This window comes from Monodon monoceros, unplaced genomic scaffold, assembly GCF_005190385.1.
Source record: "Monodon monoceros isolate NGI ecotype Baffin Bay Population unplaced genomic scaffold, NGI_Narwhal_1 Super_Scaffold_19, whole genome shotgun sequence".
In the NCBI taxonomy this organism is placed as follows: domain Eukaryota; kingdom Metazoa; phylum Chordata; class Mammalia; order Artiodactyla; family Monodontidae; genus Monodon; species Monodon monoceros.
Window position 1 is genome coordinate 35801472 of NW_021703775.1, and position 22484 is coordinate 35823955.

Sequence of the window (22484 nt, forward strand, 5' to 3'; positions counted from 1 at the left end):
AGCCCACCATCATTTTGGGGTAAATAACAGGCATGCCCATTAATTTACATATTGTTCAAGCCTGCTTTCAGACTACAAGAGCAGAGTCGAGTAGTTAAGACAGAGAACACATGGTCTGCGAAGGCTATAAAAATTTATTCTGGCCCTTTCCAGGAAGTTTGCCGAATCCCGGCCTAGCACAGTGACTGGCACTGCTAAACAGATAAATGTGTATGTATGAATGGTTGAATTCTAGGCAGGAATTTTACCCTCTCCCTTGACCTAAAGGTCTCTTCCCCGCCTCCGGCCTTGATAACTTCAGCTTAGGCCTTGATGCCAGAGCGGACCTAGTCGGATCCATACACCTTTATGAAGACAGGCCAATATCCACCACTGAGGTCAAGGAATAGGCCTGCACTGCTTGTAGCTCAACCTTAGCTCTGATTAAGAGCCTAACATCTGATATGTGGCCGTTTCCAACATCCAAGGTATGGTGTGTCCTATGAGAGAAATGGACCCTGGGCACTTTGGTCTCCTTAGGGAACAGTCTAGACTCTTCAGCAGGTTCTCATAAGTCATCTGTTGAACCCTGTCCCGCCTTCATTTCACCTGGCTTTTCCTTTTCTAGTCTGTACTTCTTTGCTAGCTTCAGAGATCCAATCCTCACTTGTTCTTTATTCACTCTGTTGACTGCTGAATGATGCCAAAATCAGGTCTTCACTTTCCCCAGTTACCAAGTTGGGAAGATACCCATTTTGGGGGTTGTAACACTGACTAAGTCTCTCTACCTAGTCTAGTCCTGGCTTAGGCTCAACTGGGGTTGGATTATAGAGATAAGACCAATTACATAGCTGACTCATCCCACACCATTAATCAGAAATTTCTAATTCTTAGCCTTCCCAGAGTTCACAACTCATTTAGCATTGTCATCTGCTCACTGTTGGAAAAAAAAATTGAGACAGTGGATGCCTCTCTCTCTTATTATTACTGCTCTTCCATGGGTTTATGATATCACACGGAGGTAGTATTAGTAGCTTTAGGGCAGTCTATCTGGAGGGTCAAGAATATGAGGCTTTTTCTATCTTTCTGAGATACAAGGAGGCAAAGATTTTTAAGATTTACTTAGAATATCTGGAATTTTTATGATATCAAAGAAACATCTTGTTACTAATCATAAATGAAAGCAAATTATAATAGCGTTATATAATGTAGCTGTGAGTAGTTACTGCTGTTACTATAAAACTTTAGTAGTGAGTATAGAAACTGTAATAAAAATTCTGAATGACAGGAGTTGAAAAGGTAAGATGAAGGATTTAACTAAGAAACAAACATTCTGAGAATACCAGATGGATAGATATACAGCTACTTGGGAAAGCAGCTTTCAAATGTATGGGATGGAAGGTTATATGCTATAGGCATTGGTTGGAATGCTCTACAACAGTAAGATTTTAATATAACGAATCAATTAGAAATAACAGCAGTAAGTTTCAGTTTACTTTGAAGAAACTTACCATTGACCTAGAAATGGTTTCCTTTGTTTCAGTTCTCTAAGGTCTTATTCGAGTCCTCACTTGCCTACTCTCCAGAGTGATCTTTTAGCATTTAAGATTAATTCAGGACAAGTACCTGGCATGTTCTGATAGATAAATAGGTCACATACCTTTGAAATAAAAAACCCCACAGGCCTCTTGAATATACTACTCAAATAAAAATGTAAAAAGTTTCAAGTTAAAGATGCCCAAATTGAGCACTGAGAGGCAAAACTAAAATTCCCTTTAATTATATGTATAGTCCTTGTCCTAAAATAAAGCTTAGAATAATTTCTACAGATATTGAAAAAGACCCTCTTCGAATCAGGAGACTAAGAAGAAATGCATATGGGACTTATTCAAAATGCTTACATGTCAGGCTATAATGCTGGAACATTGTTAAAGCTACTTTCCAAAGATCTGGTTCAAAGCGAAAATCTCTCATGGCAAAGCTCTCCACTAACAAGTCTTGTGATCTACATGTTGAGGACTTGATTGCATTTTACTCACTCCTAATACAATTAATGAGGCATCATGGGGAATCACAAACCAAGGCCTGTCTGAGTTTTCTCCTAAATCATATTCTTAGTGTTTCTTGAGTACTAATCATACTTAATCATAATCAAAGTACTTCTTGAGTTGATTTGGAAATTGGCAATAGTCATCTTCTGATTTACTATGCTTTAAGTTTTTTGTAACATACTGATAGGCTAGAAACTTTATGTATTTGATGCACAACATTTTGAAGTAAGAATAAAAAGTCCCAAAACATCCATTGCGGATTTCTGGGTTGTGTGTAGAATATGATACAAGATTCTTTAACTCACCTCCAGATGCCTTTGACCTTTCTTTCAACTTTTCTGCAGCCATTTCACCATAGCTGGGAAGTTCTGACATCTTCACTCCAGATCGAGCTTCTGCTATTAGCTGACGAGCTCTCTCTCTCAGCTGCCGACGTCGCTCTTCATCTTGCTGCTAAGATATATTGAACAGTTGCCAACTCAGTAATTGACAGAAATGCAATTTCATTTTCAATCTGATCATCATGATAGTAACTGGTTTACAGCATGGTGCTTGGCCCACATTATAAATAGGATGCTCTATATCAGTTGGATGTCATACCATTTTTAAAAGACATCCAAGAATCAGATTTTTAAAAAACATTTACAAATTATTGTATTATGTCTGTTAAAGATTCAAACTAGCCTTTAAAGAATGTTTGGCAATATAATTACTGAGAAAAGAGCAGGATCTACTATTAATAAAATAATCAGGCTTATAGGAAAAAAGTAACAATACTGAAAACAGAATTTCAATTAATACCTTATTTTTTTAACATTAGAATTTAACTTGCAATTTTCTAGTAAAGGCATAGAGCACTGGCTAAAAGAAATCTTTGATCAAATATAGGAAGTGGTATTTTTAGGGGGCTACAGCAGGAATGGGGATAGTACACATTAGTTCCACAGTTATTGTTGTTGATAGTTTTAAAATCAGAATTGGGTAACTGATGTACTTCTGTCCTTATTTCTACTATGCCTTCCCCCCAGACAAACATTGAGAAGAAAAAGTAAAAACTAGTGTGGTTTTTGATATTTAAAATAACTAAAAATGACAGAGAATTAAATAACCAAAATAGGTTTTGCCTCCTAAAAAAGGGCTATTATGAATTGCAAATAATCAATGTGAAATTGCTTTGTAAACTGGAAAGTATATGATATAAGGCATTATTATGACAGAACAAAGCCTGAAATAATATGGCCCCAACATATCTGTGCAGTTATCTTCCCTTAACCTCTCCCAATCTCTATAAAACCTCACATCTATTTATACAAAATTGTTTGTATCATGTAGTTTCATGCATCCATGGATTTGAATATATCATTTTGTCTTCCTGAAATGTTCTTCTATCATCTATCTAACTCCTACTCATTCTTCAAGATTCAGTTTAAATCCACTAAACTTCCCCTGACTACTCTTCCCTCCTCCCCACTGGTGGAATGAAGTTCTCCTTCTTCTATGTTACTATAGTACCGTGTGCGCACACGCGCACGCGCGTGTGTGTGTGTGTGTGAGATTACTTTTTAAAATAATACCTGTCAAGTTATAATTCTGTACAAACATCTCCTTCTCAGTAGAACTGAGCTACTTGAATGCAGGAGCTAGATGTGATTTATCTTTGTATCTTTGGTCCTTAGTACATACCTTGGTACTTGGTATTAGATATGAAAACTTAACGATTTATACTTTCAAAGCTTATATTATAGAGGGAAAGATAAAACAGCCACAATAAGGAGGTGCAATAAAAACAGATGAAGAGTTCAGAAGAAAGAGGTTTGTTTTTGTGTCTTTTTTTTTCTTCTTTTTTTTTTTTTTTTTTGTCAAGGGGAATGATCAACCTGAGTTGTATCTGAGAAAGATTAAAGATTAATCTGACAACAGTGTATACGATAGGCTGGCCTATGGGGACTGGAAAGAGACTACTTAGGAGGCTCTTATAAACAGTACAAGGAAGCTATAATGAGATTCAGAACTGGGATGGTGGCAATGGGAATGGAAGGAGACAGGTGTAAGAAATACATCAGAGCTAGAATTGGTACCTGTACCAATTCTTAGTAACTGATTAGATGTAGAGGGAAGAAAAAAGCTGAGTCAGAAGAGACAGGGGTAAGACACTAGCTTGGTAGAGTTCAAGGCTAGGCAATTCTTTCACAAATTTTGAGATGGCTAGAATAGAGAGCTGTCAAAATTAATGCGGGTAGATTAACAGAGGTATTGAATGGACCCAGAGACAAGCTTGAAGCTCCCAGTGGACAAACTGAAGCAATTTCAGTACCAAAACAAACAAGCAAACAATGACTGCAATGAATTGAATCAACAAAATCACACACTGAATCAATGAAAACTCATCAATTCATTATGATATTCAGAAAGTTCTTAGAAGGATATATAAACTCATTTGAGGTAGCTTTTTTTTTTTTTTTTTGCGGTACGTGGGCCTCTCACTGTTGTGGCCTCTCCCGTTATGGAGCACAGGCTCCGGACGCGCAGGCTCAGCGGCCATGGCTCACGGGCCCAGCCGCTCCACAGCATGTGGGATCTTCCCGGACCGGGGCACGAACCCGTGTCCCCTGCATCTGCAGGCGGACTCTCAACCACTGCGCCACCAGGGAAGCCCTGAGGTAGCTTTTAAAAGAACTCCTGAAAATTACTAATTAGAGGAAAAAAATCAAACACTTATCCTGTCTTTCCAGTGGGAACTGAAGTTTAGGGTAACTAAATAGTCCCAGTCAATTACAGAAAGCTCAACTTTATAAAATAATACCAGCTATAATAATAATATTATGTATTTTCCAAAGATGGCCATGATAGTATTTCTCATCCCACATGCTTTCTGCAACATGACCTTGCCATTCCCTCGTCAAAAGGTAAAGCTTAATTCCCCTCCCCTTGAGTGTGGGCCAGCTTTAGTGACTTGTACATAATCAACAGAATGTAGAAGTGCTGCAGGTGATTTTCAACGCTAGGTCAGAAAAGGCTACACCCCTTTTGTCCAGTTCTCTTGAAATTCTTGCATTTTGTACTTTCTGGGAACCTAGCTGTCATGCTGTGAGAATCCGAAGCTACACGTAGGTGCACCAGTCCACATTCCCAGCCAAGTTCAGCCTTAAGTCTTCCTGGCTCACGTGTCAAACATGTGAATAAAGCCTTCTTCAGAATCTCCACTTTTAGCCATTTTGGGTCACCTCCAACTGTTCAAGTCTCCCCAGCTGACACCCCAGACAATGTGGAACAGAGACAAAGCATCCACACTATACCCTATCTGAAGTCCTGACCCATAGAATCTGAGAATAAAAAAAATTTTTACACCATTAAGTTTGGTATTGTTTGTTTTACAGCATTAATAATTGGACCATATGCTTAAGTAACACCACACAGATTATTCCCTAATTGCAAGAGGAAAACCTAATTTTAAATGAAGAGATCAGAACTAGATCAGGGATTAGAAACCACTACTCTAACGGTCAGTCTTAGCATCACTAATGTTGAGTCAACCATATGTTATGTTTTTTTTTAATTTTTAAATTAAATTTAAGTTTTTACTTATTTTTGACTGTGTTGGGTCTTCACTGTTGCACATAGGCTTTCTCAAGTTGTGGTGAGTGGGGGCTACTCTTCGTTGCGGTGCGCATGCTTCTCATTGCAGTGGCTTCTCTTGTTGCAAAGCACAGGCTCTAGGTGCACGTGCTTCAGTAGTTGTAGCACGTGGGCTCAGTAGTTGTGGCTCGCAGGCCCTAGAGCTCAGGCTCAGTACTTGTGGTGCACGGGCTTAGCTGCTCCATGGCCTGTGGGATCTTCCTGGACCAGGGATCAAACCCGTGTCCCCTGCATTGGCAGGCGGATTCTCCACCACTGCACCACCAGGAAAGTCCCTGTTATATGTTTTTTGATGTGAAACACATGAAGCGAACACCACCTATAATATTCTAGCCCAGATGTCTAAAGTGAATCTACTAAGCCTTCAGATACAACCTCCAGTTTATCATAAACACAGGAGACAGAGAAACATGATAAATGACACAGCAAGGAAGCAACCAAACAAATCTAGAAAGTAGGATATTCAGGCCAATTAATCTGGTCATTTTAATAAGAGTTATCTAAACAAACACAACAAAAAACAACTAATCATCATCTCCACCAACAAAAGGGACTTGACCAGATGCAATGTGTAGTCCTAGGTTAGATACTAGTTTGGATAAACCAGCTGTGAAGGACACTGTTGAATCAATTAGAGAAATGTGAATATAATTAGAGTTATTAAATGAGAGAAAATACAACTTGACTGAAAAACAGTTTATATAGTAGTAACTTTGTTTTGTCTTTTTGGCAAAATAAATACATACATAAGACTTGGAAGGTTATTCACAAAATTGACATGGTGGAGATATCTGGGTATGGAAATGTGATATTTTTGTTTTCTTTGTCTTCATTTTCTAACTTTCTATAATACACATGTACTACTCTTGTAATAAGAGTTATTTTTCAAAAGTCTTGGGGGGAAGGGAGGAAAGACATGAGATGGTAGGCTTCTGGGGTGGGTGGTAGGGGCAAAAGAAGAGAGATGTAACATTCACGGGAGATTTTCTTTTCTTTTTTAAAAAATATTTATTTATATATTTTGGCCGCGCTGGGTCTTAGTTGAGGCACGTGGGATCTTAGTTGCCGCATGGGGGATCTTCTTTGCAGCATGCAGGATCTTTAGTTGCGGCCTGCGTGTGGGATCTAGTTCCCTGACCAGGGATCGAACCCGGGCCCCCTGCATTGGGAGCGCAGAGTCCTAGCCACTGGACCACCAGAGAAGTCCCTCAAGGGGAATTTTCTTAATATTTAGAGACGCGAGCTTATTTGTAGTTAGAGGAGTAGTATGTACTGGGCAGTGTGAGACCAAAGACGCAAGAATAATATACAAAAATCCTTAGTTCATTATTAATATTTCTGAACTTAGAAAATAAAAGGAAATGCAGGCTTGATAATGGTAACTTTGGTGACGGTTGCTGATATTTCTTGAGCTTTTATGTGCTAAGTGCTTTATATGCATGATCTCATTTAATTTTTACAACCTGATTTTTACCAATGAGAATATTTAAGTTTAGAGTTCCAAGATCACACAGCTAGAACTGATGTCTGAGCCAGGAGTCCAGCCCAGGTCTGTCTGACTACAGGGCCCTGCTTTTAACCTTCAAACTATTTGATCCCCCAAAAGCATCAAATTACATGACCAATTGAGGAAAATTGAGCTTTTACTAAACTTTCATCTTTCAAACTTAAGAAAAGTTAAGAGCACTAATAAAAACCATTATTTGATATGCCTCAGGCAACTAGGTTTAAGTGAATTTCACTGCGTGTAATAACTTCTCGCAGAGCTGGAATCTGGTGATTCAGACTAAGATGAAGTGGTCTTGGGTCATCTTAACTGCATAAAAATGAAATAAATGATTCTACCTTTATGAATATGAAATGGGAACCTAGTTTTTTCTTCCCAGCTACCGCTTCCCCCTCCTCCCCCAATAATATTCCCACCTGCAAATGTTTCTGAGAGCTTACCAAGAGTGCAATTTAAAGCAGGCAATCATTAATAAAACCAACTCTAAATACTAAGTAGGGACACTTTATCAATTTCCATGTAAATTGTATGTTTGTACCTACTTACCCATCATTGTTCTCTATACAATAGAAAAAATGTAAACGAACAAATCAGAATGCAGCCCTAATGGGACTTTCTGTTTATAACCATTAGCCCAGAGGTGTGCTGTAATTCAGTTCTCAAGTAGCAAGATTTAGCCTCATTAACAGACTACAAGGGCAGGTTACAACTCATAAAACCCTACAGTAAACAAAGTTTATGGACACAGCGCAAAATCTTGAGCCTGACTGACAGAATTCTAGTTCCCTATCAGATTGCCCTGATTTACTTTTCTGCTAACGTCCTAACACCACAGAGATAATTTTGCTTGGGCCTTGGAGGCCTCCAGTGGGATGGCATATCTGCATTGTTTGTTTTCTCACCCATTGAGTTTCCTTAAGACAAAGAACCAACTGAAAAAATAGAAGTTAATTGTTACAGTCAGAAGGAAAAGCTTGTAATTATAGAAATTGACTATGCAACCAATTTAATTGATAGTATTATTAATATCCAGATTCCTTATATGTAAAACTAATTTTTATATATAAGCTTCATTAAAAGTCAGTTTTTACAAATTGGGAGATTGGGATTGACATATATACACTAATATGGATAAAATGGATAACTAATAAGAACCTGCTGTATAAAAAAATAAATAAAATTAAATTAAAAAATTTTTAAAGTCAGTTTTTACAGTAATATTTAAAGAATAGATAGCAAAAAAATCTATGTGTCTTTTACTCAAAAGAAACATATTGTTTATATCAAAGGAATAAAATGACCAGAGAGTAAGGGCAGTGATTATTTCATCATTTTTTATGTTTGTATAGGTGAATATTTCTGACAATGATGGTTTGCCTAAACCTACTCAAGTACAGAAATGTGTTATCTGTTTTGACCCTTCTGCATTCAAAAGAAGATAGCGACTCACAGCTGTAAATAAGTCATCTGTTTACTGTATCTGCTGAAAAAAATAAAGGAATCTTTTCAATGGGATGCAAAGGTAAGTAACTTAGAAGATTGCTGTCATTAAAAGTACACTCGAAAAATTCAACACATAGGAAACCTATGTATCTTTCATTTACCTGCCTAGTCTAAATAAACTTAAAAAAATTGAAGTAGGCTCCTATTTCTAAGAATGGGTCTGATGACATTTACCTTTTTCTATACAGTATTATTTACAGAGTTAGACCGAGTTATATAGAACATTCTAGCTTTTGTAAGACAGATGTACTCTTTAGAGGGTTTGATGGAAGCTGTATTTTTGAGTAAATACTAGCTGTGTGCCTGTGCAGTGTTTTCACACATGTTGTCTCACCATTCACCACTCTGAGGTAACCACTATGACTCTGATTTGATAGAAATGGAATCTCACTTAAATATACTGCCCAAGGTCATACATCTTGTAAATGGCATAGTAAGAATTAAAATCACTGTCTGTCTGATTTCAAAGTGCTGGTCCTAGCTATTACATTACTGGTGTTCAGAAAATTTGTCTGAGGCCCTACTGCTATTGTCATTAAAAAAAACAACAGTTCTTTACTTACACTTGGGCTATACAAATCAGGTTAAACTCCCCTTTGTGCTACTGAATACAGAGAGGTAAAGAGAAATTAACTTACTTATATTCATTTAAAACTTAGGTTCCAGACTTTAAATTATAAGTCTTCAGAAAAGTACTGAATGTGGTACATTTAAGCTTCACTTTCCTCTTTGTTAACATCTTCAGAATAAGGCAAAAGTCCTGTTATGGTACAAAAAGCTTGTATTTCAACACAATGAATTTTAAATATTCAAATATAGAAGATGGATCAGAACTAACCACTTTGGACATAAACTGAAAAAATATTTAGCCCTTTCACAGCATGTCTTCAAGTTACTATTTTTCTTATCGTTCTAAAATGGTCTACAATCTGCCATAGATAGACGCACTAGTAAAACTTGACAATTTAAGGACAAACTCTTCAAGAATAAGTAATGTAATTCCTTGTTTCCTTTCCATAAAAATGTATTGGTATGCAATTTTTATATTTCACAGTTCACCGACATCTAGGCAAGCTTTCTTCCACTGCTTCAATGGTGCTACTTTTAATTTTATCCTCCTTAGTCGTAGTAATTAAAGTGATCAGCAGTGGCATCCCAGCGGCTTTGACACAGCTACAACCCCCTAGCAGACTTTTGCTTTTAAGGGGAAGGGGAAGAAAAAGACTAGAGTTTCATTTCACAGAGAACAAGAAAATCAAGCTTCTCCAATCCTCAACTTTATTCAATTGTTCTTTCAGCAGCCTTTGGATCTTAAGAATCAAATAAAAATGGCTGCCATGGGGGGTCCTTTTTATACTTGCCGCAAATGTCAACGACTGACATTACTTTAGCCAAAAAATGATGCCATGGATGTGTGAAGGTGAATTAGAACATGAGAAACTGTCAGTGTAGCTGCTGAGATCATTACCCACCCAAGGGTGTATTTCATAACATTAGATATTTTTATTGTCAGTTGAAAACTATAGATTGAGAAGTCTTTCTATTTAAGAAACATGTCTACACACATTTTCATGAAATAAGCTTTTACAAAATTTAGAAATATATTATTTCAAATAATGTAGTTTGCATCCTTAGTCTTTGTAAATTTGTGTTTATAACAGCACAAAGCACCCTATTTCTATCAACAAACCCATATTCCATACTATCTTGTGCTTACTTGAGTTCTTCAGTGTTTCATATGGTCTTAGGAGTTAGACTTTTATTAATTGGGCTAAATACATTTTAACTTATCCAAATTTTTTTATAGGGCTTTACTTAGTACTGCTAATATTTCACAGGATTCTGTTCTCAGAATGGTCCGTGAAATTCCTCAATTTAATAGTAAACTAAGAGAAAGAACTTGACTGCCACCCTTTCAGCATTAGACAGGATGCAAGGCTCTGTTATTAGGCATTCAGAAAGGATAAAAAAAAAAAAAAAATCTGTGCTTGTCCAGAGGCAAGGATTACCAAAGTGCACCTATTCACTTGCTACCAAAGATAGAATAAAAATAAAAAATAAAATTATAAGATCTTTAAAGGTTTGGGTAGACTAGATAGTTTCCCGCCAGCTTGATCAGCTCTTGACTGAATAAATAGGATTTAGAGTAAAACATTAAAACTGTTTAGCAGATCTTTTCAGCCCGTTTCAAACTTTTCTTATGCTGGTTTGTAATATAAGCAGACATGCTTATAAATGGCCACACCTGCTCATTTCTCTGGGGATGGCCTGATCTCTGTTTCTCTAACAAAGAAAGAAAGAAAGAAAAAAATCAGCCTTTCTTGTTGCAAAACAGAGTGGAAAGTCAAAATCTTTCTCAAGTTTGCTCCATCTGGTCAGATTAAATCTTTGATCAACCCTGGGGATTACATTTATTTTTGTAGTAACTACTAAATTTTGAATTTGTTTAAAATACATAGGCAAAATATTAAACAGAATGTGAATTTAAGTTTGAGATCTAGTTTTTAATATATGAGCAGAAAGCATAAAAGGTCTAGTTCAGAAAAAACAGACATGCATTTGAAGAATTTAGATTTCATTAGTATTCATTTCACACAACAGAATATATCATACTCAAGTTTTAAAAAATATATCTCTTTGTTTCCAAATACAGAAATGATCATTTTTAATTGTAGCATTTGTTTTGCCTGAGTGCTGTAAAAATAAAGAATTCTAAACATAAAAGTGCATGATCAAGTTAATGTTGCTATATGAGCCTCTCCTTTAAGTATCTGGAAGCAATCTGGGATATAAAGTTTTATATTCTAAGTCAGTAATCATTTTCTTTCATTCATTAAACTAATATATATGAATTTCTAGTAGGTACTATATTCCTCTAAAAATAATTATTTTTAGGATTATAAAAGCAATTATTTTATATTTTTGAAAACTTCAAATTGCATTAGCAGAACTAATGGAAATAGTTTGGGCCTCCAAAAAGGACCCTTTGATAATTTAATTCCTCTTTTCTCTGTGAAATGGATAACTTCTTAGTTTAAAAAATTTATAAGAAAAAAAAAAAAAGAATGGCTGACTAAGTAAGTATCACCTTGTGTTACATCCAAGGCCTCTTGCTGGTTGTCTGGCTGCTCTTTTGTAGGTAAAAAGGAGCTGAACGCTCTCTGGCTCCTTAGATCTGGCCCAACAAATGCACTGCCAGTCATGCACATGGATCTAGCTTAAAACCCAGTGTGAGCCTAAAAGAAGCCCGTCAGACTGGCACCTACTCATGCAGAAGGAGATAGATTTGTCATGACAGGCTGATTATTCAATGTAAAGAAACAGTTTAGCTTTTCTAATCTGGTACAAATACATCTTTCTCAGCAAAAAGGTAAAAGGTCTAACAGTTCAAGTATTTAAAGTACATAAACCAACAAAAAAACATAACGTCAAAGTAAACCATAGGTATTTGTGCTAAAGCATTCTGCAAAACTGTCCTGTGGTTCCATTCAGATAAATAAGACTTAACCCTTCAGCAGTATGACATCTGAGTGTCATATTAAAAGAAAATATTACTACTTTATATTATGGTTTTTTTTCACTAGAAAAACTTCTAAGAATCCAAATTTATCTGCTCTTTCCTCTCTGTAGGTATATATTCACAGATATATATGTGTGGGAATATATAATCTCCTACTTCATATCCTGTTCAGATACTGAAAATGACATAGCCTTTTTGGTATAAATAATTCTACAAGTTGTGTATTAACAAAGCTACCAATAAAGAACCCCTTTATGAGTAATACCTCACCAACACTTGCCTTGTCCTTAAATGTTAATGAATTTTTTTCTTTGTAATTCTTATTGCCAATATTATCACCTATAAAATATTTATTTATGATCAACACTTTTGGATTCCATCCAACCAATACCTTTGGATTTCAAAAAAGTGCTGATAGTTAATATCAGTTTGACACCAGTAACTTGGGGTGGGCAGAGCCTGGGTATACCTTAGTGATTAAAGAGAACATGTTGTATCTATTTTGATCAGTTCCTCTGCCCAAAATATGACATATTCTATACCTTTTAAAAGCTATACTATAAAGAGTGCCTAAAAACTGTTTATTCATTTTCAGGTGTTAACTTCTATAGTGCTTCACCTAAGGGCTTTGCTCCTGTGTAAACTTGACATTTGAGATTAAAAAAAAAAAGTGATGTTATAAAACAAGGATTTTTGCCAAGCCTAGTAGATATATATACAATATAGGAAGGAGTGTTCTTTACCTTGTCAGGGTCTCTTCTTAGTTAACCATGTTTTGGAATTCATCCTATTCTACAAAGAAAATACCTGTACATTGTCTTTTGGCTATTCTATATCTCTGAAATGATACACAGAAACAACCATATTCCTGATGCACTTGAAAGTTTTTCCTCCTCTCAATATTAATGGAAAAAGCCCTAAGATACAAGTGATCAAAATGTAAAGGACAAGTGAAAACCATATGCTTTTCCAAGTCCTTTTTTTTTTTTTAAATGTCCTGCAAACTGTTGGCAGCTTGTTTTTAATGGAAAATACCAATCGTCTAGGATCTATACCTAGCCTTTTGCCAATAATGAGAAAACTTCACCTTCTGTCCCTAGCAATTCTTAGGAAATCTTTTGCTGTTATTCCTACAAATCCAATTACAGATTGTTGAGTAGCTAGTGGAGTAAGCTTATTGAGAAGTGTCACATCACTAAGTCGTGCGTATGTGTTTCAGTTTGTAATGTGGTCTGAGCCGCTGTAGAGGTGTCAACTTAAAATGCAAGTAAGTAGCAGAACAGGGCTAATCCCAGCCACTACTCCCCTGCAGCCAAATTGTAGCGCAATGAATGACAGTGGAAATGCAAAGATGCCACTGTGCTTATCACACACAGCCAGATGGCGGACCTGGATCAATGCACACATGCCACGATCAATGCATTTGATAAAGAATTAAGAAGAAAACTGTACATGTTATCAAAGAACTTGTACATGGCATAATTATGATTCTGCATGTGCTTACTGATGATATTGGAGACTCAGAGGCAGGTGATAATGAAACTGATAGGAAGAAATAGCTTAAAGGCTACAGCATATGGCCTCAGCACTAAGAAATCTTGTCAAATAGTTCAGAAAGCTTTTTAAAACTGTTATTACAGGCTGCTCATAGTACAGGCTAGTGGTGATGTTTTAAATTTCTTTAAAAAATTTGAAATGCCAAAAAGTTAGGGAACACAAACTCCTTTAAAATAGTCAGCTCATTAGGATACTGTATCCTTTAAATTTAACTAGGATAATGTATCCTCTAAAAATGTGGGAAATGATAGTTCTTATTAAAATAGAAAAGAATCAGTATCTTTAACTGATTTTTTAGAAAATAAATTGTCTTTCAAAAGAATATCTAATCTTTACTACATTATTATGAAAATAAAAGCTTGCATTCAATTTTCATGCCAAAGTAGTAATTTAAAATTTATTGATTTTCAAATAAAAAATTTTAACAGTAGAAATAATACATAACTCACTCTCTCTTAGTTATATTTCTAATGCATAGCAACCAGTCATACCAGAGACCAATCAAAGTACTCAGGAAAAAGGTACAAAGTAATGGAGATGTATATACATTTAAAATGTATAAAAGGTACCCCCAAATATAAATTCTCATGCTTCAGTTGATAGATGAGCTGTCTAATCAACAGCCTTGATGAAACTTAAGTGCTCTCATTAGTGTTAAGACCTTCAGGCTAAATAAGGCTAAATCCCTTAAAAACTGCTTCTGAAATAGGAAAAAAAAATCTAACTATTCCCTTTCCCCAAATTATATCAACTTGAGGGTGGGGAGGGTGGGAGTGGTACCCACCCAACAAAGTATTTTCAGATAACTTTCCTTTAAGCATGGAAAACAAATATTCTGATGCAACTGTAATAGTTCATGACAAACTTCTCTCGATTATCAAAATAATGAAATGACAAACACAAGACAAAACAAAACAGACTCTATGATAATCCTCTGTTCATCCTAAAAGCTGGGCTGTATATTTAGTACTGTGGTCTACGAATAGCATTGACTTTTAAAACGGTAACTTGTTCTTGGCTTATTTATTTTCATAAGCTTTACTACTCAATTTAAAATTATAATCTAAGGTTCTTATCAAAACCCAGTGGCAAAAGAAACTGTATTTTTCCCCCAGTTAGGAGATGGGGTGCAGCGGAAGAAAGCTAGGAATGAGAAAAGCATAAAATCAGAATATCAATTTGTACTGACGAATCATTTGGTATTAAATTCTAAAGACACGTAGAGTGCATAAAGAACTGATGGCTTGATTAGCTCTTGTGGTGCAATTGAAGGAGCTGTCTCACAGATTCTTCATTTGTAGGAACACTTTGATCTTTGTTCAAGTCAATTCATGAACATCAACTGACAAGACTGCATGAAACACCCCGATGGTTAGGTCCAAACTCCAAGCAAACTATTTGGTTTCATTAAGGGCTTCCAGAAAAGGTGACCAGGACAATCCTTTCAGAAGCCAACAGGCAAGTGACTCTTTAAATTCTAATGTACACAATGTATCACCGAGGGTTAATACACATATAAGCAATCAGTCAAGTATGGAAATACTTTTATCTACTTTGTGATGAAAAGGAAAGCAGCATTTCAATTTCACTCTCATTAAGGCATTGCAATGTTCTTTTATAATATCGAAGCAGTACGTCAACAACCTCAGAGGCAGGAAAGGGTAATGGTTAAAAAAATTTTAAATCAAAATAGCTGCAAACATTTTAAACAGAGAAAATACACTTGCTAAGCATTTCATAAAATAAAGTAAGATATTAAGAAATTAATTAGAGTTTTCTTTTCTATAGTTAATTTTTTAAATGCAGTTTAACCCCCTTTGGGGAAGGGAACTATTTCAAAGGGTTCATTTTTGCACCCACCCCTGTCAAAGAAGGTCAGAAACACTCAAGTATAAAGTCACTGCACTGCTGTGACACAAATAGTTTCTGCGGCTAAAATCAAACAAAGACCAATTAAACTAATCATAACGTTCCAGTGAACACAAGGAAGCTCACCTGGTATTTCTGGACTTCTTTCGTGAATTTTCAAAACTACTCAGTTCTTGGTATTATAATTACCTTGACCAAAATACTGTGAAATTACTGCTCTGATCTACTAATGGCTGCAAAAATCAAGTCGTTGTGGTTTCATGCCAAGGGGCCATAGCAAGGTGGCGCAATGATTTCTGACACAGAAGACAACTTCTAAAAACTCAAAAGGGAAAATTAACGGGATGTGGTTTACATTGCCAAAGACTGTTCATTAATTACCAATTTAATCACTGCTGGAGGCATGACATTACAAAAATCTGGCTGAAAGTTCTAATAGATTATGAAGACCACCTAAGAAGAGTGACCAAGAAATGTACAAAACAATTAATACTGTTTCACTGCTATCAAAGACACTCAGATTATTTTACATCAAGTGAAGCAAAGGAATTAGGAGCTTCACAGTGCCACCACTAGGAACCTTAAATACAATAGCACACAATTAGTAATGCACATGTGACTTTTCGTTCAAAGCATATATCCTTGGGAAAGCCAGAACATGATAAGGAGAACAAAAGAAACATTAAAAAATGAAATGAATAAAGATTTAAACTCTACCCTTGTGCATACTGAGCAATAACAGAATAGGCAATACAAAATACAGCTCTTAGTAATGGTGATATCATCCTGGGATGTTCAACACTGCACTGAACAGCCATATGGAAAATGTCTATGGCCATTAATAGTCGCATAAAAGGAGTGTTCCTGATGCTAAAATACCTAGCCCTAGATTCATCTATTCATGGCAATCTCAAATAAATAAGACTTTTGAGACTAGGGGTTTGTGGCCACATAATAGAAAAGATGCTTGAGTTTTTTCCCCCAACAATGCTAGTGTTTTGTGTAACTTTGAAGATATGAGAGCAATCTAACAATATGTTTTCTAAGAAGTCTAGTAGCCATTGTTAGGATAGTAGGCTTCAAATCAACTTAAATTTAGACATAATAGATAAACTATTATTTAAATCATAATGAATAAAAACCACTGCTATGTACAGAGGCATTTATGTCGAATACAGAAGTACATTGGCATTCTTCTCCTATAAAATGCAACTATAAAAAAGATTAAGCTATACATTTAAAGTGTCTTACTGGTCTGAAACGGATTATGTACATTAAATCTTCTATCAATTGTGTTGGTGTAAGAAATAAGGAATATATTTTCATCTCTGTGCCCTGGGTATAGACATTCCAGTTCATACAGAGAATAAAAATCTGTAAATAAGACAAATTCTTACTCTCTATGTTATTAGAGGTTTTAGATTTCTTTTTATAATAACTGATGTTCTTTTAAAATTACAAGTGCAAAGTTACCTACTTCTTCCTAGTAATAGAACTAATAATATACGTAATCAGGAAAAATAAAAATTTTAGCTTGACCTTAACTTTTAAAGCTTGATTCCTAGAGGCTAGCCATTTAAATGTAACACAGCCGATCTTCATAAACATATAAGCATAATCTTACATACATTTTTACGATGAGACATACTTGGGACACATATATATATGAAAACTATGGGAAAAGTTTCTTTCAGAGATAGATGATACGATGATATTTAGTGTTTTTTACCAGTTGGATGGTAACTGCTTCTTTGATTATCTGGAAAAGATCTAGTGATCTTATCTAAATCTGCTACAATTATCAGCACAAGGGACTAGTCCCATTTAAATCAATATTTTCCAATTAACATCAAAAGTACAAGGTTGATGTCCCACCCCTTCATATCAACAAAATATACCTGTTAAAGGTTTAATTCGCAAAAGAGCGGCTTGCATTCTTACCAAATAAGCCCTTTGGATTCACTGCTAATGACCAGTAAAAAAAAAAAAAGTCACTGTATCTTTTTTTGATTACTGATCTTTGTAGTTAGCTAAGGACTGACCAAACTGAAATTCCTTTCCCATATACACAGTTTTCTTTAGAGGATTCAAATATTACTGCAAACCTTTAAAGACAGATATTACAAACCTTTCAGGACTTGCTGCTAACTTGCAGTTTGATCCTGCTAAGTAAGGGTGGACTCCTATGCCAATTAATTGTAATGGGTCACTCACTATGTTTGCAGATTAAATATCAGACAAAAACTTCAAGTCTGGATTATAATAATGTTGTGATTTTTTGGCTGATTTTTCTTTTAAAAAATATTCCAGGGCTTCCCTGGTGGCACAGTGGTTGAGAGTCCGCCTGCCGATGCAGGGGACACGGGTTCGTGCCCCGGTCCGGGAAGATCCCACATGCCGCGGAGCGGCTGGGCCCGTGAGCGTCCGGAGCCTGTGCTCCGCAACGGGAGAGGCCACAACAGTGAGAGGCCCGCGTACCGCCAAAAAAAACAAAAACAAAACAAAACAAAACAAAATTCCTGGTATCTAACAACTATATGCAAACCATATTCTTATGTTACATAATTTATGATTGAAAAAATGAAAAACATATTTATAAATTCACTGTTAAGTGATTAAACTAGATTGAAGACTCATTCCCAATTCTCTTTTTAGACTTTCTATTTATAAAATAGATTTCATTCTTTCTTAAAAACGAAAAGATATAATTAAACCTATATAGCATCCTTCTTCTGATAGGTTCAAAGTGCTTCATATCCTAATAGCAATTCCAAGGAGTGTGGGTAGCAGGATTGTCACCCCTTATTCTTAGAGTGTACTGATCCTAAACTTTAGTATATCAAATGCAAACATGTCTTTCAGCTATTTATTATAATTACATGAGTATAACTAAATGTCATGGTGGATTTATTAAATGTATTTTTTTAAAAAAGCAACTATATTCTAATGTAAAGTAATAAGCAAAAGAGTCTGAAATAGACTAGCTTCTTAAATTCTATTTATGCATTTCTTGGGGAAAAAGTGTGAGAATTGAGTAATAAAGAAAGCGAGAGAGAGGCATGGACATATATACACTACCAAACGTAAGGGAGATAGCTAGTGGGAAGCAGCCGCATAGCACAGGGAGATCAGCTAGGTGCTTTGTGACTGCCTGGAGGGGTGGGATGGGGAGGGTGGGAGGGAGGGAGACGTGGGAGGGAAGAGATATGGGAACATATATATATGTATAACTGATTCACTTTGTTATAAAGCAGAAACTAGCACACCATTGTAAAGCAATTATACCCCAATAAAGATATTAAAAAAAGGAAATATTTTCTTGAAAAAAGTTATTACATTTTTCTCAGAGTTTAAGTTTAAATATATTATACAGTCAAGGAAGCTCCTTTGGCTATATAGTGGCTAGACTGTTGAACCTGTCAAACCCCTGAGTTGTACTTTGAAAAAAGTTATTTTAAGTATACGTGAAAAATAATGAACAAAACAAACATCACACCTAAAATTTATATTAGTAAAATGTAACATGAAAATCTCAAAAGGAATAGGAAGCAAAGAAATAGAAATCACAGAGCTCAGAGCAATGATATCTGTCTCCTATAGAAAACTAATTTCAGAAAACACCTGAAACAAGTTAAACAAATGTTTAAAGGCACAGAGATACAAATGAATAATGTAAACTACTTTCCCTAAAAAAGATCTAAATTCATTATGTACTTGCAGCAAGTTCTCATTAAAACACGCAATGGTAATCTTGACAAAAATTAAGAAAAATTATAAGGTTTACAGTATCTGTGTTTGTAAGTTCCCTTTTAAGAGAAATTACAGCTCAAATATTTCCCGAAGATAACTTAAGTAGAGTCTGTACATGAGGATCCACAAGATAATATTGCCAAGAGTTGTCTTCAGTGTCTTAGAAATTGTTTCCTAGCCTTCCAGCCTAAAGCTATACTAATTTATATGAGGGAATGTTTGCTTAGAGTGATGTGATTCAAGGCAGAGCTGGGAGCTGAACTCTAATGAGAGATCCCAGAGTATGGGAAGAGTAGGTATGTGTAAGAATTTGGTGTGTACACACGATAACAAAGCAAGGTATCAAAATGTAGGATACAAGAATAGGAAGAAAAGGATGATACAGGGAACCTCGAGCCCCCAAGTGGCAAATGTCATCTCTGTAACTGATCTGAGAAAGGGGAACCCTTTAATTTTCTCTGACCAATGATAATCAGTTCTGCTCTAAAGACCTTCAGAGTCAGTTTTTTCCCGTTTACCAAGAAACTCCTTATAGCAACCCCAATTCTTCATATTTAAGCTCATGTTTTTCTTAGTTGACACTCAGAAGATATGAAAAATAGACTGTCACTATTCCCTCCCTTCACTTATTCATTGAACAAACATTTACTTAATATTAATACTTGGTGCTGGGGATACAAGGTTCTTGTACTTTGAATAGCTCACAGTTGAGGGAGAGAGGGATGTATAATTAGATAATTATATGGGAAATGTGGCAGTAGTAATATGTACAATATATTAGAAAAAGATACAGGAAGGAGAATTAACTTTGCTGCTAGGAGCCATGACAGAGGTACTCACAGAAGAAGTTATTTTCCTAACAAGGGAAGACAGGCATTTCAGGGAGAACAGCAAATGCTTGATACAGGAACGAAAGAGTATGCCACATTCTAAGTAACTTAGTTGAGTTAGACTGTAGAGTGAAAAATGGGAGAGAGGTGAAAAATGAGGCTAGAAAGGGAAGGGGCACGATTTGCAAGAACTTTTTATATGAGGCCATTTTGAGTCGTTTGGAACTTATTCTCTTGGGTAAGCGGGAGTTACCAGAAAGAATCTGAACCTTCATATACTCAAATTACTACTTAAACTATTTCACAGTTCTCTCTTTATATTTCATAAGCCTGTCTTTCCTTAAAAGTAGACCTTTGCTTTCAATCCTTTAACACTTCTCTGAATCCTCTGTAAGTTCCCTCTCTCAGCCCAGAACTAGATACAAACTAGATACCTCAAAAGCGGTTAACATGTACAGAGTAGACGGACATTGTCCCATGCAAGTATACTTCTATTTAAGAACTCTAACATCAATTATTAAAATAGCTCTACTCATTCTTCCTGGTATTCATCAGAAGGTCCTAGATTAGCTGTATAGAAACGAAGTTTAGAAGGATAAGAGATAGAAATTGCTGAAGAAGTCCTATATCAGCAGTCTCCTAAGAGTAACTAAGCTCTTCGGTAAACTCTTGAAGATTTAAGGTCAGTGACTCATTTATTCAAGACCTGGGGTCACTCCTGGGTACCAACTTTTTTTTTTTTTCTCACTCTTGGTAACTCTCAGTTAAACTAAGAACACAAAAAGCCGTGGGTACCTGCGGGTATATATATATCTCTCCCTGCCAGCAACTAGACTCTTAGTACCAAAGCATACATTATAAACTCAAGATAATTTATAATGAATTTAAAAATAAGGGCATGGTAAATTAAGGCTCAAATTAAAGAGCATAAGGAAGTGAAAATAGTAGCAGCAGTTCACTAAATTAGATGCCAGATTTTTTTTTTTCTTAGTTAAACCTGCTTTTTATTTACCAGAAGTCTTTTGATCTCTCCAGAGTGAAAGGGATGCTGACATTGAAGTGGGGATGGCATTAGTCATGGTTCCCTTACCCACTTCACCGTGGACACCAATTAATTTGAATGTCACACAGGAGAAAAAAATTTTCTTTGCCTCCATATCACAAATGGAAAAACAGATTTAGAGAGATTAAATAATTTCTACTTTTAGTATCACTTAACTCATATTCAGTTGCTCCAGAAATGAAATTTGGTATTTTCCCTTTTAATTTTGTCAGCCAAGTTGGCCATACTACTTTTCCAAAATATGGACAGTACTACTAAATAACTCAAACCTGTATGTACAAGAGCTACCAGAAATGATAAAGAAAATGATCAAATTAAGAAAACTACCATATCATTGGAAAAGCTATCAACCTGATTATAAACTTGCATACTAAACTGAAAATCTGAAAAGCAATGGCAAGGTCTAACTTCTTTTGTGAAACGGGAGTTACCTGATATTTTACATTTTCTTTCTTAAGTCATTTCAATATTAGCTATAAGGCCCACAGAGTAACAAATGTCAAAACTAGAGCAACAGTCCCAGGATGTACTATTTAGGTCATGGAACTGATGTTCTTCCCAACACATCTATATACGGCTTGACTTATCTGAAAAATGAGCAACAGTAGAATGCGCAAGAGAGTTTTTAAAGTGAGCTTAAACTATAACTGAAAAGAGGCTACAACAATATCTTCCATGCCACACGTTCTTCTTACAATGTGGTGGGGTCTATGTCTCTGCTACTTAAACCTGGGTGTGGCTTTGTGTCTCCTCAGGTCAACAGTCTGGCAAAGGTGACTTTTAAAGCTAGATCATAAGAATGCATAAGAGAGCTCACTTTATTCTCTTGAGACACTCGCTGTTAGACCCAGCCACCATGCTGTGAGGAAGCCCAAACTAGCCCAAGTAGAGAAACCATATGGAGAGGCCACATGTAGGTGTTCCAACTGACAGCATAGCTCCTAGAAGAAAACCAGCCCCTGACAACATGCAACAGAAATAAAACATTCCCCCATTGTCCTATCCTAAGGCCTAATTTATAGAATCTGTAAGCAAAATAAAATGGTTATTTTATGCCAATAGGTTTTCAGTGTTTTATAATGTAGCAAAAGATAACCTGAAAGAGGAAGGGTAGGGAAAATATCTTTGGGACTGTTTGAAGCATAGTTTCATAAGCAGTAGGGTACAACTTTGCATAAGTGGGAAACAAATGCAATATAGTAAGCAAATGTCTTCTCAA

The 22484-nt window shown here is 35.8% G+C and overlaps 1 protein-coding gene across 4 annotated transcripts in view; it reads right to left on the reverse strand.

Moving 5' to 3' along the window:
• EHBP1 (EH domain binding protein 1) overlaps positions 1-22484 on the reverse strand; it is a 491557-nt gene that overhangs the window by 60506 nt on the left and 408567 nt on the right. For all 4 annotated transcript variants that reach the window (XM_029231704.1, XM_029231706.1, XM_029231705.1 and 1 more), the window contains one exon: positions 2336-2483. In XM_029231704.1, the coding sequence (XP_029087537.1) occupies positions 2336-2483 (148 nt within the window). The remainder of the gene's footprint in view (positions 1-2335; positions 2484-22484) is intronic.